We start from the raw sequence: 26,327 nt of genomic DNA, 5'->3' as shown, positions 1-26,327 counted from the left end.
ACAACAAACCAAACCTTCAAGAAACCTCATTTTATTTAGAGAGGTTAAAAAAAAACAACTGATGTTTGACTGTATAGATGTATTTTAAATTGTAAATATTTTATCTGCTACGATGGATGAACCACTGCAAGTTCCCAAGTGCAGGAGCTACATCTTCAGTGAGGGGTCTCCAGGCTTCAGAGCTCCTTGGCTGCTCACTGTAAAAAGAAAAAGTAACTATTCTATATATGATTTCATGTATTCATTTGTGTTTCATTCCTTCTATCAGGAAAGCTGCTTGGTTGCTAAAAATATACTTGCAACAAGCTCAGCTGTGAATCAGGTAGGAATATTTATCTTTCCCTCTGACAGAGGAAAACAAACCCAAATGGCAGTATCTGGTGAAGCTTTCGCTTTTCAGAGAGTGTTTACATAGGCCTGCATAGGCCTTCATGCTGTCAAAAAGCGGGATGAACAATAAGCCCCTTGGGAGTGTAAGGACAACAGAGAAAATTAAGTGAAAGCCTTGGTGCTTGCCACTGCATCCCACAGGAAATTCTCAACAACCCTTTTAAAGTAATTTTAACAAAATTCAATCCCATTCAGTGCAATTACTGTCAGGATGTCAAAGAAAAGAATTTAATAATGTATTGGTAGCAAAGATAGCTTTCTATATTCCCCCTTTTTCTGCCTTCATGGCAGCATATTTGTACCTTCCACTGCCATTTTGTAATTAAAAGCAGATCAGGTCTTTTGAAAGACACGAAAAACCCCACAGGTTTTGAGCAGAGTTAATGTATTTCCCCATGATCTCTTTCCCAAACAGAGATAGGTGCTGCCGTACGATCCAGTTGCTCGGGGTCCTACAGGGTTCCTGCTTTGGTACCCACTACTTTGTCATGTGGGCTTTGATCACTTCCATCCTATCAATTTTAAGTGCCAGTAGTCTGCCTGCTGATGCCATATTTATGACAGATCCTGCCCTACAGAATAAAGTCTCTTTTTTGAAGTGCAGAGCTGGTTTGCTTTCTATTTTATGTTAGATTTCAAAATTACCTTTGGGCATTCTCTTGGCATACTCTGCTGTAAACAAACTAAACATCATTTTAGTGAAGACAATAGACTGAATTGTTCTTTTACAGAGGCAATTGCATTGAATTCAGTGACATTGTGACTGATAGAAGAATCAGACTCAATAACTAATATTTTGATAACAAAGCCTTTGAAGTGTATATTGACATGATGATGAACCCAAATCTCTGCAACCATACCAACTCACCCCCGGCTTTTGCATGGAGCTGGAAAGTGCCTTGCAGGTTGGGTAGCTAAGGAGTGATTTAGTGATTTTTTTTTTTTTTTTTTTTGTGGTGCTGTTCTGATTAAAAATAATATGCAGGAGACAGCAGCTGACAACGGCTGCTTTGCAGCTGCTTGCTGGTAAAACCTTCCTGCTCATCCCTCCTCCCCCAGACAAGAAATGAAGTGCAAAATGCAAAAACTTCGATTTTGCGGTCTGATGGCTGCAATGGCACCCCATAAGCTGCTTTCAAAAGCACACTGAGCCTGCAGCTGAAGCCTGGGGTAGCTTGCTCAGTGGAGCAGGCTTATGTTGGTTGGTGGAGGCACTGGCTGGACTTGGGGTTTCCAAAGTGGTCTGTGAATCTCCAAGCGAAGCCAGAAACAGGTCAGCTCCATCGACAGCAGAACAAACTCCCAAACAAACCATCTGATGTAAAAGGCTTATTTTCAAGTAGACTGTATGCTGCTAGTTTCACAAGCTGACAAGGCATAAATATATGCTGATCCTCCACATTGTGGTCATGCAGCTTGGTCTTTCTTGAGTGATTTCATTATTCACAGATTTGCCTAACTTGTACCATAGCTAGACACTCTCAGCATCATGAAACTGACTCCTCAAGAAAAGGTAAAATTTGTGCTCCTGTACTATTTAATTACTGAGGCTATTTTGAAGTTTTTCAGCAGTGAATGCCAAAAATTTGCTTAAAGGGAAAGAAAAACCCGTTTAGGCCTAGTTTTTGAGGAGCTGCGACAGTAAGGAAAAAGATCAGATTTACTTCAAGGAGGGAAACTGAAGGTCTCCAGCAACTGTGTTTCTGCAGCTGATAACTCTTCCTTGCAGTAATTCTTCCTTGGTAATTCTTCCCTGCAGTATACAGCTATTAAAAATGTTCAAAAAACTCCACTGACTAAAATACATAAGATTTGCTTTTATTTGTTAAAGAATTTATAATATAGTACATGAAATTCAGGGTTCCCTAGCACTTTAAGGTTCAATGCACTACTTTTTCCATTGCAATGAATTAATGTAAATATTCAAACAGCAGCAGCTGAGATAAGCCTCTTTGTAAAAACAACATTTGAATTGGACAAAATTGACAAAGTATTTCGGAAGTTTAGGGAAATCAGTCCTGTCTGCAGGGTAAGCCTAAAGCAGGTATAATTGGATTGTACTGCTGCGCTTTGTGTCAAAAAGAAATAGTGGGTAATCTGGTGCATCATTAAAGTCACCTAAAGTATTCACTGAATAACCCTTCTGTCCTGAGGCCACCGATCTTGTCCAGACACACAGGCTCTATTTGCACTTCTGCCGTCCTGCCACCTCTGCGTGCTGCAGGGGTTTGGGCTGCCTGGGTGTCCTGTCCAGTGCCTGTCTACACGTACACATCTGCACAGCAGCAGTGCACCAACTATAGCTTAGTCTGGGGATTTTTGGTTTGGTTTCTCATGCTTTCGCTTTAGATTTCTAAAGCTGGTTCAAATGAAATCTTCTGGTTAGTTTGTATCAAGGAGTAAAACCTGTTGTCTTGCTCCAGTGTCACACTCGAGAGGGCTTTCACATTTACATGGTTTGACAAAATATGATGCGTATGGACTATTAGCTCAGTTACCACTTCCCAGCAAATCTCATGAGAACAGACATATGGGTAAACATCTTTAATTAACCAGGTCTGATTGTACTCTGTACTGGTGCTACATTTAAATTTTTAGTTTTTCCCTCCGATAGCTTTAAAATGCCCTGTAATATTTACCTTTAGCTTTAGGGTTTGGTAACCTTGAATCCTTTTAAATGTCTTCTGTTGATGTTTAGCCCTTGTCACTCATTTATTATTCTAGTTGCCTGCAGGTCTTTTATCCTCAGCTTACAGTTATCATCTTTTCCTTCCCTTGCCTTTATTTCTAAAGTCTTACCTCTTCTTAGCTAATGTTTACTCTGAGCTTCCAAATGGTCCTTCTCCTTACTTAGAAACGTTGTATTGAGTTTTGCAGTGTATGACCTGAACCAGAGCTCCATGTGCTTCTGTTGTTTTCAGTTTAGTTTTGTTTTTTATGTTTGGGTTTTTTTGTTGGTTGGTTTGGGTTTTTTCCTTCTTCCCTATACTGTTTGTTTTGGCAGTCTCTCCTGTTAAATTCCCGGCCCCGATATCTTTCTAGAGGCTGATTGCACGGTCTGTGAAAACCTCCACCTGCAAGCAATAAAGACGTGAGATGTGAAGAAATAAGCCCTTTTTTGGCAGTAGAGGGAAGCAGAAGTGGATTGGTCTGGATCCATCTGGCAGGACATGGCCTCCTTGTGTGAAGCCATTTCTCAGCAGCAGTGGTTGCCTTACAAGGGAAGCTCCTTTTGGAGGATGCAGGGCTCATGGAGTCTCCTGTGGATGAGGAGAGGGACACCGTGGATCCCAACGGGGCTCATGGGATGCACAGCCCTGAGCTGGTGCTCACCATTGCTGTGGGAGCAGGGCTGGAGAGTGGGCTGTTTGTCAGCTGTGTGTTTGTAAAAACATGGCCACCTGGGTCAGAGCAATCCCAGGCACAGCTACAGGTTGGGCAGAGAAGAGATTCAGAGCAGCCCTGCAGAGAAGGACTTTGGGGTGCTGGTTGATGAGAAAATGAACGTGAGCCGGCTTCGGTGTCCCCTTGCAGCCCAGAAAGCCAACCGTATCCTGGGCTGCATCAAAAGGAGCGTGACCAGCAGGTCCAAGGAGGTGATCCTGTCCCTCTACTCTGCTCTTGTGAGACCTCACCTGGAGTATTGTGTGCAGTTCTGGTGTCCTCAACAGAAAAAGGACATGGAACTGTTGGAACAAGTTCAGAGAAGGGCCACGAGGATGATCAGGGGACTGGAGCACCTCCCATATGAAGATAGGCTGAAGAAGTTGGGGCTGTTCAGCCTGGAGAAGAGAAGGCTGCGTGGAGACCTCATAGCAGCCTTCCAGTATCTGAAGGGGGCCTATAGGGATGCTGGGGAGGGACTCTTCATTAGGGACTGTAGTGATAGCACAAGGGGTAAGGGGTTGAAACTTAAACAGGGAAAGTTTAGATTGGATGTAAGGAGGAAATTCTTTCCTGTGAGGGTGGTGAGGCACTGGAATGGGTTGCCTGGGGAGGTTGTGAATGCTCCATCCCTGACAGTATTCAGGGCCAAGTTGGACGAAGCCTTGGGTGAGATGGTTTAGTGTGAGGTGTCCCTGCCCATGGCAGGGGGGTTGGAACTAAATGATCTTAAGGTCCTTTCCAACCCTAACTATTCTATGATTCTATGTGGCTGCATCTCTGCCATGGTATTTAAAATTAGCTGTCACTTTTAATGTGCCTGGTTTCCTTGAGTCAACACACTGGGTTCTTGCCAGAGGAGGGAACATGATCCCCTCCTCCTGCCTCTGAGGCTTTATTGTCTGAGTTACGTGTCCTCTCCAATTGGAGGACTGGTGTAGAAGGCATTCCTCTCCTTAAGATGTGTTCAGGTGAACGCTCTAGGAAAGCCTGGATATTGCCCCTGGGTACCTGAAATTTGCGAAGTATTCTCCTGTGCCAGATTTACAGAGTAATTCGCCTATTTCTTTCCCCATGAGAAGCAAGGAAAATCTGCATGAAATGTTCACTGGCATGTAGAAGCATCTGTTTGGAGAGGTCCTTGTGGTTGTTGTGATGAAGTGAGTGGCATGCTACCTGCAAGTGGTCGTCTGCCTCAGGTTTATTTGAAAGGCATGAGCATAAGATGAAACAGAGAAGAACCTTTAAAAAAAGGCTTGGAGTTGATCACAGCTGTTTTTCTTTCTTTCCCCTATCTTTTCTTGTGGAAGTACTCTGGTTTGGTTGGTTTACTTGTCTTATTTTATTAAGTTTTATATCTTCATCTGTAATAGGGGCATTCTTCATTACTCCGTTTGCCTTACAAAGGCAAAATACCATGGATGTCACTGACTTCCCATAATTATAGCCGATGGCTCTATTATCCAGATTTTTCGAAAGCTTGCTGGGAGAAGCATCACTGCTTCTAGCCTGAGTTATTGATACTCCAGCACATTCATTGTCAGAAATATTTTATGTCTGGGTGGGGGAAGAATTCTTGTGATAAAGACATGGCCATCTGCTAGGAGTCATGAAGACGTGTAGCAACCTAAATGATTTTTCATATTATACTTAATACTTCATTTGTACAGTTTAGGGTAGGGTTTGTGTGTGTGTGTGTGTGTGTGAGTGATCTGTGGGATGTTTTTCTTGGGTAAGAACATGTATATCCAACATTAGGAAAGTGCAGCCATGTTCCTAAGTGATGAATGTTCACATATAAAGTGAACAGTGTTCTGAAGTACACTTCAGAAAGAGGGTCAGTCATCCTGTAGAAGAAGACCACTTTCATTTTACCCTTTGTCTCATGAAACTGGTCCAGGCTCTGATCCGCGCAGTGGCTCTGTGGGGTCAAGCAGGGTGGCACAGTGGAGAAATCACTAACGTGGCACTCAGAAACCCTGTGTGGCTGTTTCTCTCAGCTTTGTTAGTGGTCTTCTGGATGTCGGTTCAATCCCTCAGACCCATTTTTCACCTCTAGCATGTGGGAGTACCAGTGCTGACCACCTCTATAAGGAGTCTGTATGCTTCATCCCCAGAGAAATTTGATTCTGGTTTCCCTCGTACACTATAGCAGAGGACAGATGATGACTCATCATATAGAATCATAGAACAGTTAGGGTTGGAAAGTACTTAAGATCATCCAGTCCCAGCCCCCCTGCCATGAACAGGGACACATCACACTAAACCATGTCACCCAAGGCTCTGTCCAGCCTGGCCTTGAACACTGCCAGGGATGAAGCATTCACAACTTCCCTGGGGAACCCATTCCAGTTCCTCACCACCCTCACAGTAAAGAACTTCTTCCTTATATCCAATCTAAACTTCCCCTGTTTAAGTTTGAACCCATTACCCCTTGTCCTATTACTACAGCCCCTAATGAATATCTCTTTGAAAGAAGGTTTATTCTTCAGCTGTGACCAGTGAAGAGTCTTTGGTTGTGAAGAGTAGTGCGAAAGTGACCTCCAGTTCCAAAACCACGTATTTGAGATGTTTCCGGTGTGTTAAGATTTCTGCAAAATTTTAAGTATGTGAGAAATTTGAAGAACCGGGTTAATTACAGGATATACTGACAAATGTTTATAAAGTAAATTTGTGCCTGAAGAATGCACTGATAATTCTGGAGAGGAGACAATGCATGGGGCTTTCTGCTCTGAATTGGGGAACTGTATGTGCTGCTTTCATTATACACATAATTATGTATGAATCCTGTAAATACACTGATAACGGTGATGAGAAGCTGCTTCATGATTTTGGAGACTCACTCAAAATATTTTATTCCTTTCAGAGACTTGAAGATAGAAAATCTGTTGCTCGATGAAGACAACAATATCAAGCTTATTGGTATGAAACCAGTTTTATTTTTTTTCAATTGGTAGTTTTATAAGGAGAGGTTTTTTAATCCTCTATGTGACAACTGCTAATGTTGCTGCAGAGAGGAGCTGAGAGAGTATAGATAGCAATCAAGCTGTTCCTGACAGCATCTTGTGAAAAAAACGTTCCAAAGAATTCAGCTTTAAATGGGTATGGGAATAATCCTACATTTTTTAATGAACAGCTTTCGTATTCAAGTCATGAACTTTGTAAAGAATTAAAAAATTGACACCACAGAACTAATTTATTTTATTATCTTGATAATAATTTCATATTTACTAAGGGTTGAATTCTGCCCCCATATGCATATGCTTCCTCCGAAGTCAGTGGGAGTTGCACACATTTTTAGCAGCTGGCAAAATTTGGTCCTATATTTATATTCGTTAAATTTGCTTCCAGCACCCACTATGAAATTGGTTTAGAGGGCTGTTAGAAAATAAAAAAGATCAACGATGGAGTCTTGATTGTATTTGGGTATCAGTTGTACGCAGCACACGATTCATTCAAGCTGTGCAAGACATTTGAATTAGTCATCGGTGGGTACAGTCTCACTGCCTTTGCGTAACACCCATCAATGTTAATATGGGCATTGAAAAGGAAATATTCCCTTCATAAAATAAACCCCAAACATCTGTTTATATTTATCTCCATGCCTACACTTCTGCCAATAGCAGGATCCGTGGCTGCAGACTTAAAAACTTGACTTTCTTTCTTCAAAAGGTTTCATGATCTGAAAGGTGATGAAAACCACTGCACATTCAGGTCACATGGATGCTCACTCTGATGTATCAAGCACATGCATCTCCAAAGAAACAAGAAGAGGATGGTTAATGAAATCTGAAATAGTCAAAATGAACTTAGGGATTTCAGTCTTTGGAAATATTGCCCCAACTTTTAGTCATTAGTCTGTAGCGAATCAACTGACTCTGGGAAAATAATAGCAAAAGAGAACTCTGCATTACCTCAGCTATGGGTCAAGAGGATACTGATATGTTACCATGAATCATTCATCAGTAATGATGAATACCACCCATTATCTTGATTTAGCATATAAGTGAGACCAGATGGTTTGCAACAGAGCTGTATGAACATCTGATAGGTTTAAAGAATTTCTGTAACTTTCCTGTTATTGGGTGTTTGATTACGGAACAGTATGTGAACTTGACATCCAGACCTAATCAGATGATACATGTACAATTAAAACTCACGTGCCAAAAAATTACTTCAGAACTGTTCCTGCAGTTGCTTCAGTTGCATAGAAAGGTCTCCTCACAGTGGGTGGTGTGAGAAGAATAGAGAAAAGAGACAGTTTGATCTTCCATAGCCTTGCTAAGGTTGAAATAAGTTGTCCTCAGGTCTGCAACCTGATGTTTTGAGCAAAGCAGATTGCACACAGTATGTATTTTAAAGCAAAGTAATGAAATCCCACCATCCAACTGGGTATGTTATAGAAATATAAAGGTTGCTTTATTAGTAATAATTTTTCTGTAAGTCAAAACAGATGTAGTATCACAGTCAGCTCATGCCATATCTTGCTAGCAACGCTGGTGATCTCTGGTTGTCCGTACTGAAGAAGCAGTTCCTCTGTTCTTTATGCTCCATCTGCTGCGCTTGTGGGGAAAGCTGTGGCAGGGGCTGTGGAAACCAGCCTCAGGTCCTTGGGCAACCTCTCCTCGCCAACACCTGGTTTACAGGTGGTAGCAGTAGTGGTTGAGCTGCCGCACAGCTTTCCTTTGCCACCAGGGTTTCCCAGGACAAGGAAAATTTTCCAGCACCAGTCTGTTGCTGGTGGAATAGACCAGATCATTTACTCCTCTTCCACCTCCCTGCCTGTCCCCATACTCAGTTCATTCAGCACTTAGTACATATTAGGTAGTCTGTCTTCCTAGAAATGTGCTGGATCGGTTGTGTCATCACATATCCTATGCAGGAAGGTTCTTCAGGAGCGAAGAACGTGTTTTTAGGAATTATGTGCTGCTTTCTTTGCCGGGAGTAGACACTTTCATCTACAAACCCAGCTTACATTAACTGCTTTAGGGTGGGAGCTTGGTCTCTGTGTCTTGTGCAGCAGCAAACACACTAGTAGTACCTAATATAATGTTGCTTTTGTAATAACTGTGGAATGAAGAAAACCCACCATAAAGGAAAAAGAAAAGGTGAAATGAAGATTAAAACTGTATGAGGAAGTAACACTGAAAGTCCCTACTTGTTTGTGCATTTCAATGAGAACTGAATCACTTGAGTCCCTTTCTTCACTTAATGGCACTTTGTTTTTGTTACTCTTTTTAGCTACATGACAAGGTGTTTTATAGTATGTTCTTAGATAGCATTATTAGAAAAATTCCTTTTGCTGTGTTAAGTGGACTTATTCTTAGCTGTCAAGTCTCAAATCTAAGAACATCAGGATTGGAAACTGGAAATAATTCACTTCTCTTCATCTTACCAGCCCACGGTGGTCTGATAAAAGATGCTGTGCAAAGTCACTCGTGGGCCGTGCAGAGTTCTTGGTGTCCTGCTCAAGGACCTATGGCACCAAAAGGACGCTGCCAATACCTAGCTCTGCTGAGCTCTGCGGAGCATTTCTGGTTGGACTCATCCACAAGCTTGGTGCTATAAGGCTTCTGTTGTTAATAGCTCCTTCCCTATTCCAAGTCTCACAGCTTCTGAGATAAGTGTATATCCATAGTTTAATGTTGATCTCCCGGAGGCGTTAAAGAGGAGTAGTGTACTGCGATACTTCGATAGCACGAACAGTGGGGGTGGTGGAGTTTCCATGTCATAATATTTACTTTGGAAAACCAAGTGTGGCCTTTGATCTGGGTTCTGTAATTAGCTCAGCTTATTGAAAGGAAGCCTCAGACAGAGGCAGGAATGGCAGTGAAATTATCAGTGCTGGTGGTAATACCATCCTTATCAAGATCATTAGTGCATCCTTAATAAAAGTCACACTGCGATCGCGATGTGCTGCCACAGTGTTAATAACAGTATTGCCATTTCTTTTGCGATAAAATCCCTGTCCCCAGTATGCATGTCTGTGCATTCTGCATTTCAACAGGCACTAGGAAGAAGAAAAAAAAGAGTATACCAGCGTAGATTAAATGAATGAGCTGAAAAAAGTAAGAGAATGAAAACCTCCACTGGAGTATACCTCTAATGATAATGATGAAGGGGTGCTGATTTACACCCTCACAGAATATAGCCCTTATGTACTTTAGTTATAAAATGTTATATTACAGTTAAGTAATTTTGAAGTGGTCTGACACAGTAGGGTAAAGGCCATGAATAGTACTGTGTGGAGATACTGTTTCTAGGAGCTTTAAAAATAATTTTACAGTTGACATAACTCATCTCAGTCCATAGCTAATAAATAAGTTAATTACATAAATGGATCCTCGGGTATTTGTATAAGACCCGGGGATAATACGTATCTAGCAGAGATGATTAAGCAGCGTCCAGGCACAATTGTTTTCTAACAGAGACAAGGAAATTGTCTTGATCCTCCCTTGTTTTAACAGTGTTCTCCAGCAAAACCTCTTTGAGCCTCTTTCGATGTTAAATGTGGTGATTCTTGTCTCTTGTGCTTGTCTCGCTCTCGGAGATACAGCCAGTCGAGTGGAAAGCACTGTGCAGTCACTTGGGCACTCCGGCTCACATAGGTATCTTTATAATTGCATTTTTTTCATAGGCATTATAATTTTTTTTGCCTAGTTTTGTAAAGGAGCAAGGCTAACGGGGGTGCCCTGACAGTGCGCTTCCAATACCTTGCGGAACTCCTGTCTGATTTCAGCCTAATTTAACATGGGGTAAAAGCTAAAGGACAGGCCATTACTTTAAGTCTTCTGCCAATAAGTAGGCAGGTAAGGGAGAGAGCCCCAAATTCATGACTCTGTGGAGAGTTAGTATTGCATGAGCTACGTTCAGCCTGCAAACTGTGATGCTTTTATCCCAGCCAGGCAGGTGGGTAGTACACCCAGAAAGCTGCTGTTTTACAAGACACGTGGATGCAAGACACAAGCCTGTAGGAAGAGGATTCAGCAGTCTGCTTTTTCTGACTGCCTCATCTATGTATAAGACAGTTTTAATTTTAAACACACATGCATTCTGGGAATTCTTAAGAAGCCTGGATTAAAAAAAAAGAAAAGAGAAACAAAACAGATATCAGTGTTCTTAAGAGATGTATTTCTGTTATTGCAGCTGTCATCGATAACAAGCTATTAATAAATGCAAACATCTTAGATTGTGACCTCCCTAGATCTGCTACTGCTGGATATGTTGCCCTGCAGCAAAGGCCGTTCTCCCAGCCTGTCAGCTTTGCCCATGTCATCTTTCTTCACATGAGCTCGTCTTGCTTCTTCCCCTTATCACGTCAGATTGCTTGATGCCACTTTCAAGACCCTTTGCAACCTCTCCTTGCCTTACATGTCAGCTGTGGTTCCATAATTGCTTTCTCCCAAGCCAAGCTACCACTAGACAGGGTGGGCTTGCAGTCGCCTGGCTGCACATTGCCTGCCTTTCTTTCTTTGACTAGTTGTTTAATATTTAAGACCCTTCCCTAAACCCAGCTCGGCCCGCAGCCATACCAGCACTGGAGCAGACGGGAGATTTTGGGAACACCCTTCTTGGCGCCAGCCTGGTCTTGGATTGACTGAGAGCGCTTGGGAAACTGCAGCCTCCTTTGGTGCAGAGGGGCTCCCGCCTGTCTCCAGCAGCACATGGTGCCAGCCTTTGCCAGTCCCTTTTTATTAGTACCAGCTAAAGAGTGACAGATACACCCAGGGGCCAGAAATACAGTAATGCAAGGCAGAAGTCAGGCAGGGAGAAGCCAAACGAAGATATTCCCATTCGTGCTCCAAGACTTCCCTGTGCTATTTCAGAGCTGAAATGCTGACTTTCCAACCCTGTTAATTTGTGCATTGCCACAGTAGTCCCAGAAACACCCCCCCACCACCACCACCTTGCATCTTATGATTCATTTGCACAATTTAGAGGAAAATCTTGAAGAAGTCCCACTTAAACTCAGCCTCTACATGACGTAACTCAACACAACACAGCAGTATGGAATCTAAGACAGCCCGAGGTGGCTTTCTGTCCCATGCATGTCACATAGTGCCTGGGACAGTCTTAGCTCTGGTTGTTGCCATCCATGTTCCCAGTGAAATGCAGTTGCTTTGTATATGAAATTGATAACGGTGCATATTCTAAGACTTTTTTTTTTTATTGTTTGTGGAATCTCTGATTATTTAGTACCTCAGCGAAACAAATTATATAACGTTTTTGCATGTGGCTGATACTTTTTCCTTAGGCAGTTCATTGCTTAGCTTTTGGGAAAAAAATGTGCTTCTTTTTCCCTTGTGTTCTAGAGTGGTTTTACTGTATCTGTCTCTTTCATAACTAACTCTATCTCTGTGCCTTTCACAGACTTTGGATTGAGCAACTGTGCAGGCATCTTGGGTTATTCTGATCCATTCAGCACCCAGTGTGGGAGCCCAGCATATGCAGCCCCTGAACTTCTGGCAAGGAAAAAGTATGGGCCCAAAATAGACGTTTGGTCCATGTGAGTTACTTCTCTAGTTTGCAATTTTTATTACTGTTACCATTACCAAATAAAACCGTTATTCGTGTATTTGGCTACTCTGAGCAAGAAAATCTGTTTAATCAGCATGACCATCTGAACTAAATTTCACAGTTACTTTGTTCTGAAATACATCTTTTATGTACCTGTATGTAGATTGCTGGAACATAAGGCATAGAGAGACTGCAGTCAAGTACAGCTGCTGATCAGTGATGTTCAGACACAGTAGAAGACATGGCTCTGGCGCGAGGGGGCCAACAGCTTCTTTTGTTTTCCCCAGAGGATCCTCAAGCATTCATGTGGGCTCTGTGTACTATCCACAGTCAAGCCTGACAGGAAATGTGATAATCAAGTCAAGTCATCACTTTGAAAACACAGTTGTTAAAGGGGAAGTAGAAGTTGCCAGAAAACTTGTGAGCCTTTGTGAGCTTATTAGTGTTGAGGCAAAAGAGCAGACAGAAGTCTCCAGTGCCACAAGTAGAAGAAACTACAAAGATGTTTTGCAATCAATGAATTTGATGCAGTACTGTTACAGACTGTGCAATTCCTACTACCTTCCTGTTCGCCATGGACATGATGTTGGCTATCCTTGTCAGTCCTGGCGAAGAGTTAGCTGAAATCAGCCGAGTTAGCTTTTGCTTTAGTAGCAGTAGACTTTCCCTCACCAAGTGGGGTTAATAACATTTGTCTAACTTTCAGTGAAATAACAGAATTATGGTAATTCCCAAGTTGAAGTATTTGGAATGCTTGGGGAATGTGAAGCACTGTATAAGTGCTACTACTGCTAAGAGAGGTTGGTAGAGAGAGTTTATAAATTAGAGCAGAGCCTGGGTTAAATTAATCTCTCCATTTGACCCAGTGGGTTCCCTATTGCACTCCAAGGCTCTTTAGAACTTCCCCTGCTGAAGCCTAATTTGCGGTCTGTCCTAGGAGATCCACAGCTAAATCATTGTATGGCTACTGAATTTCTCACTCCAGCAGCGGGCCATCCATCCACATAAAGGGTGACAGTACCAGCCCTGAGGAATGCAGGCAAACAGAGCAGTCATTCTTGTAAACCATTTACATTTCTCCAGTAATAATGTTCTGCTTTTCTAACTAAAAAAAAAGAAAATGTGGTTAATTCCTATCCTTCTCCGTAGTTGAGCAAATGGTGCCTGTGATCACAGTTCATGATAGCACACTGGCTTAGTTTCTCTCTGTTCGCATATGTGTATTTAGCAGACAAATTCCCAAAACGGAGGAATTCCACTCAAACTGACTTTTATGCCCTTTTAAGAGGAAGAAGACCAAGAATGCCCAACCCACTTTTCAACCCTGACTTTGCTAGGCGTAAACAAGCAGTAAGTTCTCTGCTCTGAAAAATGTAATTGTTCACACCTCATCTTTGGGCTGTGTCAGAGGTCACAGTGGTAATTTTTGGGCGCTGAAGCAGGACCTGCGATATCGCCCTTGGTGTAGGCAATCATTCCTCAGCCAGGCCAGCATCAGGACAAGGCCTCCAATAGCAGCATGTTTATGCAGCCTGAGAAGAGACTTAATTGCGGTGTGGCATTTAGCTGAGGAGTTGCCTAAGAGCTGGGCTCAGTTCTGTGGCTCCCAGCTTACGTCCTACACATTGTGTGACCTCCATGAGCAAACTGCTGGGAATTCTTCCCCAAATTGTTGTGTGCAACAGAAGAGAGTGCGCTTTCTTGATCTTTCTTAATAGATGTCAGACATTAAAGGTGAAGTACAGTCACTAAAACCGAAGCTGAAGTTTTAACTTGTTCCTGTTTATTTTGGTTTCTTTTTCTCTGTGTTCTCTTTTAGTGGGGTGAACATGTATGCAATGTTGACTGGAACATTACCTTTTACTGTTGAGCCATTCAGCTTGAGAGCTTTATACCAGAAAATGGTGGACAAAGAAATGAACCCTTTTCCCACCCAGCTCTCTTCAGGTAATCAGGGGGGTGTGCTGATTCCCGTTCCGATCCAGTTGACCAGAACTATTGTGTTGAATTCTGGATTGTGAGTCATGCTGCCAACATGGCATGTTAATTGTGAAGAATACTCTTTTTTGTCATGTTAGCCTTCAAAAAATCTGTGGGAGTCGCTGTACTGTAAATCCTTTCGCTTTGACTTCTGTACATAAACTGGAAAAGTGCTGAGTTATGCTGAATATGAGAGAAGAACAAACCTGTGAAATTCTATGAAATTGCATTTCTAGAGTAGTTGGTCAGTTTTGCATGTTCAGATGATTTTAGGGTAGGGTATGGGTGCATGAACACGTTATTTTGGAATAACAGATTCCTGGACTTTATTGTGACTAGGATTAAGTGATAAGCTACCTCAAATGACCTCACATTTATTATGGAATGGTGACATTCACACAGAAAGTTGGTTTGTGGCTGGTGGCCGGTGATAACCTCTGTGTGTTCACAAAATGCAAAATTGTTGATATATTAACATTAGAAATATTAATTCCTGCTTCAAAGCCGTGTCACTAAGCAACAGAATCATTTTTCAGCTTATAGCAAGACCGTTGTCAGTATTTGGAACAAACTCTGTTTTGTAGTTGGGTTTTATTTTTGTACGCTAAATTTCTTGTTCATGGAGAGCTTCTGTTCTCCTTATCTGGCAGCCTGTCTACAAGGAACATTCAATAAAATTAAAGATTGCAAATAGAAAAAGGGTAATGGAGCATACGTTTTTACTCAGTACATTAAGGATGACAACTGTCATTATGAGGTATAAGCAAAAGCCCTTAAAAGTTGTCTCACAAGATGAATTCTCCAGGTGGAGATTTACCTACCTATGGAAGAAGGAGGTCATTAAGGATTTTCTCACACAGTTTATTCATGGATCAAGCAGATCCAGTTGTTCCTTGTTCACTCAGCATCTGTATGAAGTAGTTTTCCTGCTAGCAGTTCATATTGCTGGCATGTTGTAAAGTGGTAGGTTTACAAGTGAGCTGGGATGCCACAAGGCTTGCCGTCTATTTGGCGCAATTAGAGTTTTGGTATTTCCATTCTGGAGACTTCCCATTAGGATACAGTTGCACAAAATGGCTATTTTAATGTTCTAGCACATGCTCTAAAGGCCCAGTGAGTAAATTAAAAGGAAGATTATACTGACAGCTTCGTGCTGTACTGATCTAGATGCCAAATCCAGCATCAGTTCCAAAGTTATTCTTGACTGAGAGCCTTGCATGTCATAGTAAACATTTTCCAAGTTTGGCAAAAAACTCACTGAACTTACCTCCCAGGGTGAGGCTTTTAGCAGTAAAGAGCAGTTATATGATGGCTGTGTAGTGTCTTTGAACCAATGAACTGTTTCCACAGTCATTGTTTTCTTTCAGTTGTCTTTAAGTGGGAGATTTCACTGACTTCACTGGGACAACTCATGTGTTAAAGGCTGAATCACCCATGAAAGGTCTGCAGAAAACCAGACGGAGGGTAGCAAAAAAACCCCATTATTTTTAACAGGTTTCATTTGAATATTTTATTCATCCTACTGTTTTCTAATGGAGATAAATTTTTTTCACAAACGCCTCTCTGTAGCATTTGTAGCTCACTGACACTATGGTCTTCAGTGAAAACAGTATTTTGTTTACCCTGTGAGAACTACAGCAGCTTGAACTTTCAGAGGTGATATCAAATTAATGGAATAGATTTAAACGTGTTAACCTTTACTCACCGTGAGCAAAGGTATGCATCAGTTCTTGATCTAAGTCAGTGGCCTTCTGCATTCACAGACATGGCAGACTGATTTAAGATGACATTTGTTCTTGCCACGGTTAGGCTATGGGTCAGTAGGTAGAAACTCTGCTCTTCTGCTTTGCAAATTGTTGTGTTTGTTGACTTCTTACACTTATGGATCTTTTTCTTGAATTGGATTTTCTTTTTCTATAAATTCACATACAGAGATTTTTTGCAGGATTCTGTTTTGCTTGTTCACTGCATTGTCTTTAATACTTAATTTGACAATTACAGAACACACAGACCGATCATAAACGTAGGCAGTCTTATCACTAAGCAAGAGTGTATTTGATTTGTGTTAGTTAAAATGTCGGGTAACCATGAGCACCCAAAGCAACTGTGTAGCAACAGGGAAAGTTTGGAGTTAGTGTTTGATTTTCCCATTTAGGAAACCATTTTTCATTAAGCTTTTTAAACAACTATCTATCTGATTATTGATTTTAGGTGAGCAGAGTTCAGTTACTCAGGAAGTTGGTATTCACCTTGCACACATCCATTTTTTGCCTCAGTTTACAGCTTCTGTGTGCTCATGGTCTTCCTTCTGGACCAGGGAAATAAAGCGAAGACAAGGAGAAGAGCTATAGTCTACCCATCCCTGTAATTTGAAGGAAGGACTTTATTAAGTGGAGCTCACTCATGGCTTGTGAAATAACCTCACTGCATTTTCTCCAGCCAGTTTTGTAAGCAATACCTGTATACCTGATTATAACCAGGCACGCCCTCGCAGAGTGAACAAGACACTAAGTTGGTGTCAGTCATGAGAAGGAAAATGAAAATGGCAGAGGTCTTGTAATCCCCACCTGAAGTGTGCTCTGTTTCTGGCCATCACTGAGCTCGGTACTCTCAAGGAAATAAAGAGAGAAATGTAGTTTCCCATGATGCTGGTCTCTCATTTGTCAAAAGGGCAAAGTTTGCTCAAAGTTACACCATGGGAACAGAACTCCACTGAGTGCAGGTCACCAGCTAATCAGATTAGTGCTGTCCTCAAGCTTGTCATAAAGGAGGCCTCACATAATGAGGGCCTGGTGGGGCAGTTCACAGCGCCCTTTGTTCACCAGCCTACTTGAGGCAGCAGAAAAAAATGGCTTCAGACGCAGTGGGTCCAAAAATTGATTGGGCAGCTTCATGTTTGCTCCTTAGGAAACTAATTTTGCTGTCCCGCAGTCACACAGCTAACTGGAAAAGGCTTCTCTTCTTCTCTTGCCATCTAACAGCTCAAATCAGCCAAGGTGCTGTTACCTGTCTCCTCCACGTTTCCTGGGTCTGGCCAGCCAGGGAGCCTCCTGGGGGGAGTTTTCTCTCCAGGATTAGTTTCTCTCAGTCTGGATCTGTTGATCTCCATGGTACCGCACATGCTTCACTTAATCATCCTGCCTTTCACCAAGAGGGAAAAAGGAATTAAGATTTTTAAGGATACATTAGCTGATTTGAGGACCAAGGGTGGTGGTGGTGGAGAGGTAAGGTGTGGGTCTGGGGAGGGGTTATTTATTTTCCTCTGAACCTGTGGGTTGCACATGGTTTCTAACACAGAGATGGGAAAAATGCTGGAGAGAGAGGAGATGAAATGGAAGAACAAGGGGTTTGTTGTTTGCCATAATGGGGGTTCCATACCCAAGAGTTGTACTTGGAGCATGCAGAAAGCAGCTGTAGCATCAGCTTCCAGGTTTATGAGCTTAGATACAGGCTTTTCCTGCTGCTTCCACAATTTTGCTGTTGTAGGAAAATAACATTTTTTTGAAAGATTTAAGTAAAATATCTCACATAAATCAGTGATTTATGAAGAGAGGGCTTAGAAAAAAATCCAGCTGATGCCTAGCTGAACTGGTAAATACATAATTGTATGTATTGCTGCATTGACTGCCCTGCCCTGGCACATCAGCCCAGCTGTCCTGTCTTGTACTGCGAGAGGGAGGTGATGTGGGTGGGCTTGAGGAGATAAAAATGCTCAGGAGGACAACCAGGCAAACACAGAGGAGGGCAGCAGTCTTTCAGAGAGAACCTGTGAAGGGCAGCGGTACTGTGCCTAGGTTAATGTTTATGCTCTTTCCAGGTGAGGACATTGTGGCCTCACCAGCAGGCATATTATTGTCCTTAAATTGCACATAGGGACAGGAATTCAGAAGGGTTTTGCTGTATTGCTGCTGGAGAAGACACGTTGTGGCTGCACTGCTTCGGAGTAGGGGGTGGTGTGGTGCTGTGTGGGCGTGCTGTGGCAATGAGACCAAACACCTGTAAAGCTAAATGGGAAGGCCAGCTCATAATACTGCAGTTTTCTAGCACTGAGGCATTGGCACATCCAGTTCTATCTGTAACACAAGCCTTTAAGGGGTTTGGTTTGCCTGCACTGATCTGAAGTAGTTGTATTGGCTGTACTGCACTCAGAAGACACATTCCAGAGGACACTGTCCCGTGCCACAGTGGTCCTGGGCTGCCACTGCCCAGGGTACCTGCACGAGTAAGGAGATAAGTAGACACGACGTGCTCAGGAGAGCGTAGGAGGGAAACTGCAACTCTGCTGCGGGAGAGGGTGGAAAAAAGCTGATAAAGTGAATCTAGCTTTGATAATTTGAGAAATAAAGACCAGTCCTAGTTAAAAGAGAGTTTATTTTCAGCTCACATAGGCACTTCATGTGAGTCTTTAAGCAGATCACTTGATTTCATTGCTTTTAATCATATAAGAAGCACATGACTAAAAAGTATCAGAAAAGTGCTTTGGAGAGCTTTTGCAAGAAACTCCTGGGGGATGGTTGAATGTCACTGAAAGTTAAAAGTTCAGTATCTGAAAACAGAATGAAGCCCATTAATTTTACTGTACTCTTTTAATTTAGCTGAAACCTCCTGCAAGTGACTGTAAGTTGGATGGAAGCTGGGAGAGAATTTGTCCTTATAATGTCAAAGGGAGCCCAAACCTCCATTGTCTTCCCTCCCAGCTCTGCATCCCTCCTCTCCCCTCCACTCACCCCCAATCCATCTCCTTCTACTTTAAGCACAGATTGAGCAGTTTGCCTCTGACCTGACATCACCCTCTTGAACTCATGCAAAAATTTAAGTTTTGGCTAACCTGCTCATAAACTTCAGACATGCTCTGAAACAAAAGGTGCTTTTTCTCCTCTCCTTTATGACTCTATAAATCATTGTGATTATAAATAATTGTTTATTTTACTCATTAATCCCTTACCAATTTTTTCCTTTTTTCACAAGAACGTTAGCACATACTTTAAGGAAAATGTTCCTTTTCAGTATACTCTTGGTCAGGCTACATACCTGTAGTAACCTAGTGATTGTTAAGTCATAAAGCAGATGACATATTGGGGTGCTTTTCTTGATTTCTTTACAGCGGCCATAAACTTTCTACGATCTCTGCTAGAACCAGATCCTGCAAAGAGACCAAACATCCAGCAGGCACTTGCAAATCGATGGCTTAATGAGAATTACCCTGGAAGAGCACCACCTAATGTCACATATCCAAACAGGTACCATGTCAAAGACTGGAGAAAGCCTGCCAGGTGTATGTACATTATATATATTAAAACACGGACAACTCCGTTGTTTCAGTTCCATTAGTGTGACAGCATCTGAGTGCATTTTCTGGGATTGCTTTTGTGACTCCATCCTAGAAGTTGCTAGGATTGGCCATTGAATATGCTTTGCTTGAAACGGTCAAAACCAAGATCTTAAATTAGAAGCTGGCATACGATACATTATTTGCAGGGTGTTATGGGGTGTAGATCATATGATTAATTGGATCCAGAACTTGGAATGGGAGCAGGTAGTGTGACAGGTAGTTTTGATCTTCTCCTTGTTTGTCAGTAAAAGCCAAGCTCCTTTTCCAGTAGAAGCTATGCCTGTTTGTGATAAACGTGTGAGGTTGCAAACCACAGTGAGAAAGATCAGAGTTAAGTGATCTTGCTCTCTTGGTTGTTGATCTTGAATACCTGTACAGTGCTGAATGCATGATGAAATGCAAACAGACAACAAATCTCACAGCCAGTCAAACAACCGTTTAGGCAAAAAGAAAAAGAAAGGTACTTATGGTCCGTTTTGGTTAGAAGTAATCTTGCTTGACTTTCAATAACTGCAGTGTAGAGTTGACACATGAGACAGCCAGCCTGGAGATAAATAAGGGCACTTTTTTAATAGTGATTAATGTGACTTATTTTTGATTCTGCAATAAAATGGCTTTGTGCCCAGGAAATCCGAGTTCCATTCCAGTGACTGTAAATGGAGCCTCAAGCAACTCACTTAGAAATATGTGTATATATTTGATCAGATAAAATCTTCTTCTTGTATCAAAGCCCATCAGCTATGTCTCATACACAATCTAGTACCTGTAGAAGTTTCACTGTAGGAGTTACTGGCTTGCAGGCCAAGATCCTGAGTAACACTGAGGACGTGTTGGTCACAGCCTGCATGGTCCAGGCTCCCACCTGAACTCCCTTCCCTCTGCATGGACGGGAAAGGGAGGTGCCCTAATTTAGCAGCAAGCATTTCCTTTCCGGAGGTAGTGTCTTAACTTTCAAGTACAGCATTGTGGAGAATCACTGTGAGTGTGCCATTTTTTGACCTGAGAAGAATAACAAGTCTTCTGCTTTCAAAATAATGGTTGGATAGATGCTGAGCAGCTTGGATGCCTGAAGCACTTTATCCGTGCACTGAAATGGGGAGGGCAAATGTGAAGCCAGCTGCCTGCAATCCCAGACCTGTGTGAACAGAATATAAATATGGTGCCTACAATCAATTGTTTCATAAGAAGTAAGAGTGAGAACAGGCAGACCCATTATCTCGACATTACTTCCCCAAATTTAAGAGTAGTTGAGTTAATTTATGTAGTATGCTGTCCAACAAAGGGAAATCTGAGTTTCTATGGTTCATTGGACTGTACTGAAATATGGTGCATGTGAACATTGTATGGTAAAGAGAGAGAAAACAAATGTAAACTGAACGAGTCGTTAAGCTAATGAAATCACTGTCATAATGAGTCTAATCAATCTACCAAATGTGGCATCTGTTAAGTGAAAGTGTAACTGAGAGCTGTATGGGTAATTTGATCCATTTGCTGTGTGCACCTTGTCTGCAGAAAAGAGGAAAGAAGACAGAAATAGGGCTTGAATGTGCTTTCACAATTCTTTTGCATTTGTGGGTACATTTTCATGACTCTATGCTGTCATTCCTAGCTTGCAGTTGTCATGCTTTAGTCAGGTTGTGGTGGAAGTGTCCCTTCTAGAGTTTGCTCATTGGTGCAGTTAGATAGGTGACTTACAGAAGAGGCTGGCCTCTATAGAGTAGCTGTGCAATGCTCTTTATTTATGGAGTGCCCATTAATCATTTCCTTCTAAAGACAAGCAAATAAAATGGAAGATCAGAAGAAAATGTGTTGCTGAACTATAGAGAGAGCGTGTTTGCTCATGCATATATGTGTATATGGTGATGATGATAGTCCTTTCCTATTATAAGCACTTTAAAGGGAACATCAGTGTGGAATGCTATGCTTTGCTATTGAAAAAACCCAACCCACAACAGTTTCATTTCTTTCTCATAGCACTATTTCTCTCATAATTTGGTGAAATCAAAAGAAAGAAAGATGCTCCTTCTGTCTGAACCCAGATTTTATGTGGAGCTGTAAAGGATAAAAGCCATACAGATTCTTTCTTTTAAGTTCATTTTTGGGGGAAAATATTGTTTTAGTTTAATTAATTGATACCCCAAACATGACCTACATAGACTTTTTAGTACTGGAGTCTTACAGGGAAAATATCCTATGAAGCCTGAAATATTTGAAGACATGGCTCAACTCCTTTGGAGCTTGCCTCAGAAAGCACTGCCAGAGTCAGCTTCAACAGAGTTTCACCAAGTTTTTGTTAGTGTGCAGGTATAATTAAGATGTGTTGAAATAGGTCTGAAAAGTCCACTCCTGAATTTGCAAAGAATCACTTCCTTTCTTAATCGACACAAGCGAGAGGCTGTGTTATGTACTTGTAGTGCTCTTCCACTATTCTGGGGGTAATACCTGTTGTTCCCAAGACAGAAACATGGTAGGAAAGGGGAGAGCATGGAGATAAGGTGGAAGAATGGCAGAAACTCCATTTTCAGGAGAATATTCTCTCAGGCTTTTTATAAGCTTGCTTTTATTAAATAAATTCCCTGAAGGCAAGCAAAAAATTCCCATTTTGCTGAGCACTTGAAGTAGAAATTGCTTGAATTTCTTTTGCTGTCCAGATGCTTTAATGTGCAACAGCCAAGATAAGTTTTGCTTTTGAACTTAAAAACCCCGAACCCCAAGCATTCCTTAGCTGCAGAACGAATGTTAATAAGCATGCTGAATAAAGGAAAAGAGTTATTTGAGCTTTTCCAGACTGTGATTCACATCTTGTGTAAGCCTTCTGCATCCGACCTAGGCTGCTGTCAGTGCTGTTGCATCACAGGTGCACAGGACAGGGGGATAGCAGGGCAGGAGTGGGAAGGGTGGAGAGTGGTCATTTTGAAGGGGGAAGGCAGGTTATAAAAAGCCCACACCGTAAGCTCCCCGAAGTTGCCTTAGCCAGACATTAAGCTTGATGTTAGGAACAAAGAATATCCTTTAGAAACCAAATGAAACTCAGCACTTCTTTGGAGATGGATGGGAGTTGGCGGGTACATCTGGGAAGCTGGCCAGCACATTTAGAGGTCTAAATAGGAGCAGAGTTCTTTGGAAAATCTGTTTTTAACTTAGGTTGAGAAGAGACTTTGCCATCTCCACAATGCTGCTGTAGTCCATTTCTTGCCTTGGCTGACTCTGTTATAGACTTTATAGAAGAGCACATACATAAACACATCCTGTGCTTTTAACCGAGGTGAGTATAGCAGCAGTTTTACCATTTTGAGAGGTGCTGCAATAACCCTCCCTGTATGTCCCTTTTCTCTGGCATGAATATTGTAAACATGTAAGTGGTGTTTGATTACAAGGAAAGGGTCATTTCAGAAAGCCAGTAGTAGATACTTGAATAGGAATTTACCCTTTTCCTTCAAAAACGGATGATCTTAATAGTCTTTACTGGTCAAACGTAGGATAACTAACAGAGCATCCCAAGCATCATGGTGCCATTTTGCATCAGGGTAGGAAATGATGGAGAGAGTGCTGTTAGTTCAGCTGTCACAGCTTCCCATGGTGTCCGTGGTTCCTGAATAGTCTACCCTTTTCATGCCTATCATGGGAGGAGAGAGCTAATCACTCCCAAGTTAGCCTTTCAGGCCTCTTCTCCACACTCTGCCATGTCCCCCATGGCTGGCAAGGCTCTGTCGCTGGGAGGACGGTACGAATGGCATGCTCTGCCTCTCCCTCTGTGCAGGATTCACCTTGAGGACCTCAGCCAAAGTGTGCTGCTCCATATGACTGAGAAGCTCGGCTACAAGAACAGCGATGTCATCAACACTGTGCTCTCAAACAGGGCAAGTCACACGCTTGCCATCTACTTTCTACTTAATAAGAAGCTGGAGCGCTACTTGGCAAGCCTTAGGGTAAGTACTGCTTCCTGCTGATTCTTTGGACAAGTGGATGAGGAGGGTACAAAAAGTGCTAAAAGTTTCCCTGCTTGCTGGCATTAGATCTCAAGGCTTTACCCAAGTTGTTTTGGTTTTGGTTTAGCCTTGTTTTGTTTTTTTTTTCCCCTAATTTTGTAGTATTAACCGTGAAGGGGAAGTATTCCTTAAAACCTAATAACATTATTTCAGATAAGAATCCCCCAGGTTACAGAGATAATTGCTGATAGGCTTTATGTCTCGCAAGTGCCTGTTACCACAGGAGTTCCCCTCTGGCTAGGTAATTACCCTATAGAAAGCAAATTTTGCCATGCAGAGCTTTACTTATGACTTCTGGTGTAATGTGTCCCTACACTGAGACAATTCTGCCACTTGAAACACCAATAACACAATGTAATTTGATTCAGGAAATCAAGAGGCAGCTTAAGAGCTATTAAGATTTTATTTAGTTTTTAAGTGAAAACTTAGCTGAAGTTTTACATGAGAAATAACATGAATATAAAGTCTCATCATCTTCTGCTGACTTTCCTGGCTTGAGGCTTAGAAACACTGCTGATGGGTTTGTGCAGCAGCTTTCTCTAGGGCAGGACTCTGCTGCCACATGTCATCCTTCCTTGTACATCACAGGGAGCTGAGCACACAAAGACAAACTGCAAGCTATCTTCCCTTGGCCTCTCCACAGCTGCCTGTGCTCTGGCAAGGAGTATTAACTAATTGAGGGTCTGTAGTCTCCTATGTGACTGCATGGCCAGGAGAGTGGATTGTATGGACTTTTGTTCTTAATGGGCTGGCTTCTCAGAGAAATAACCCCCAATGGCCTTCCCATCTGACAACAGCTTCTTAGTTTTTTTCTTTTATCAGCTCTTTTAGCAAGCTTGTTTTAACGTTGATGCCATCAATGATATTTAAAATGCAGTGGAGCAAACTCACCATCTTTGTGTGTTGAATGCCAAGAGTGGATATGGCCCATTAAGCTGTAATCGAATGTTAGTTGTCTCTAATTATCTTGCATGCTTTTCCATGCTTCTCTCTCCACAGAAGTCTGAAGGCCAGGACAGTATTTGTCACAGGAACCAACTGTACCAGATAGAAAAATACAAGGCAAATAAAGACTCCTATGAGGTAAAGCTTGTTAATGCTTGTTAAGGTACTTTGAAAACAGACTGAGTTTGAGGATCCATGTCGATTGTAAATAAGGCAATGGGTTTCTTGACCTGTGGAGAAAAAGAAAAGGCCTCTGGCCTTGCCTGTGCACGACAAATAATTCCCCAATTTCTTTTTAAAGGAACAAATATCAGCTCCCTAGAATGGAAGTGTAAAGGTGACTTTCAGCTTTTCAACTTTTATGAGGAAAATAAAAGTTTAAAATGCCCTATTTAGCAAAGAAATAATGCAGACTTCTTCAGGGGCTCTGTAGTTTCACTTCAAGTACAAGTCGCTGGTGTTGTAAGAAGACCATAACTGTGTTGCATTGAATCTCAAGACCTTGGTAGCATAGGGCAGAGAGCTGAGAGACAGACATAGTGGTCCTCCCAGGTCACCTGGCTTTCCCAATGTCCTGGGACAACCCTGGTTGGACTACCAGAAATGATCAAACTATTAGAACAAAACTCTGTCCAGGTTAATATTTTTTGCTAGCCCACCACATCGTGAGGGACTTCCCTTGGCCAGAGAAAAGATGTAACCAGGTTACCTTTTGCTCTGTTGGTCTCCAGTCTTTTTATCTGCGAATAGAGAAGGTAGTTTGCATGAAAAGAATACATATCAGGTAATAGGAGTCTTCTCATGGCTGAATTTTTCTTCCCTGGCTGATTGTTTGCCAAGCACTAAAATTACAAGGGTAGTATGAGCTGTGCAAGTCTTACCTACCAACACAAAGAGCAGTACTCTTGAGGAGCCTACCTTTTCCAAAAGCTACTCTTCCATGCCGGACTGATGAGCTAATTGCAGGGGCAGATTTGTCTCATGGCTGGGTTTGTTTATTTTAAAGGCTGCTTGTGAGACAAGTTGAACTGCAAGCCAGATGGCAATATCAGGGCAAAATCCTTCTTTTCCTACATAAATCAAAAACTATCTTACTTAACTGTATCAGCAGTGGGTAGACTCAATGAATATAATATCTCAAAACACTCTTTGACAGCTTACTTCCAGCTGTTGCAAGGAAATCTTCCCCTGGAAACACAGGCGAGTATCTGAAGGCAAGCACTGCAGATGATGCATGGGCTCTCTGGGCCAGCTTCCTCAAGCTGCTGGTTTCACTGCTCTGTGCAGCAATGGAGAGCCATGGATGAGTCTGCCTGCCATCCAGGCATTACCTTACAGCTTCTGTGTACCTGCTTCACTCAGAGTTAGTCCCAGTGTAGCTATTTAGAGGATGAGGGGGTGTTATTTCTTTCTTGAAATAGTTACCTTGGTGCAATCACAGTGCAGACACTGTGATAATAATACAGTATATCCTCTTTGCATGGACATAGCTGAGTATAAAGCATGTTTTATATTGTTTTAGGTGCATTCACACAAGGAGGTTATGTTACACTTACTGCACCAGGACAGTTGAAGCAGCACATGTGAATACACATCCTGGATGTTACTGCCATTTGTAACTATGGTAGGCATCTCTCCTAAAATGCCTTCCTGAGGATGGGAGCACATCCTGGTAGTGTCTAGCTCATGCCACTGGCTTCAGTGGGTGCCATCAGGACTCAGGGGCAGAGATTTTGTAAGCTCAGACAGATTCATGTTCTGGAGCTCAGAGTCCCCTTATTACCCCTCAT

General features: G+C 42.1%; 1 protein-coding gene across 2 annotated transcripts in view; it reads left to right on the top strand.

The window, feature by feature from the left end:
• Positions 1-26,327, top strand: part of HUNK (hormonally up-regulated Neu-associated kinase) — a 56,969-nt gene that overhangs the window by 21,711 nt on the left and 8,931 nt on the right. For both annotated transcript variants that reach the window (XM_061453634.1, XM_061453633.1), the window contains exons 3-8: positions 6,641-6,696; positions 12,145-12,280; positions 14,111-14,238; positions 19,376-19,511; positions 23,364-23,532; positions 24,592-24,675. In XM_061453634.1, the coding sequence (XP_061309618.1) occupies positions 6,641-6,696; positions 12,145-12,280; positions 14,111-14,238; positions 19,376-19,511; positions 23,364-23,532; positions 24,592-24,675 (709 nt within the window). The remainder of the gene's footprint in view (positions 1-6,640; positions 6,697-12,144; positions 12,281-14,110; positions 14,239-19,375; positions 19,512-23,363; positions 23,533-24,591; positions 24,676-26,327) is intronic.

Source organism: Pezoporus flaviventris, unplaced genomic scaffold, assembly GCF_033815535.1.
Source record: "Pezoporus flaviventris isolate CSIRO_AGI_PZ_B2104156 unplaced genomic scaffold, CSIRO_AGI_Pfla_v1 ptg000015l, whole genome shotgun sequence".
NCBI classification, from domain to species: Eukaryota; Metazoa; Chordata; class Aves; order Psittaciformes; family Psittacidae; genus Pezoporus; species Pezoporus flaviventris.
Note: the sequence above shows the minus strand (reverse complement) of the source record. Positions and strands in the feature narration are given on the sequence as shown.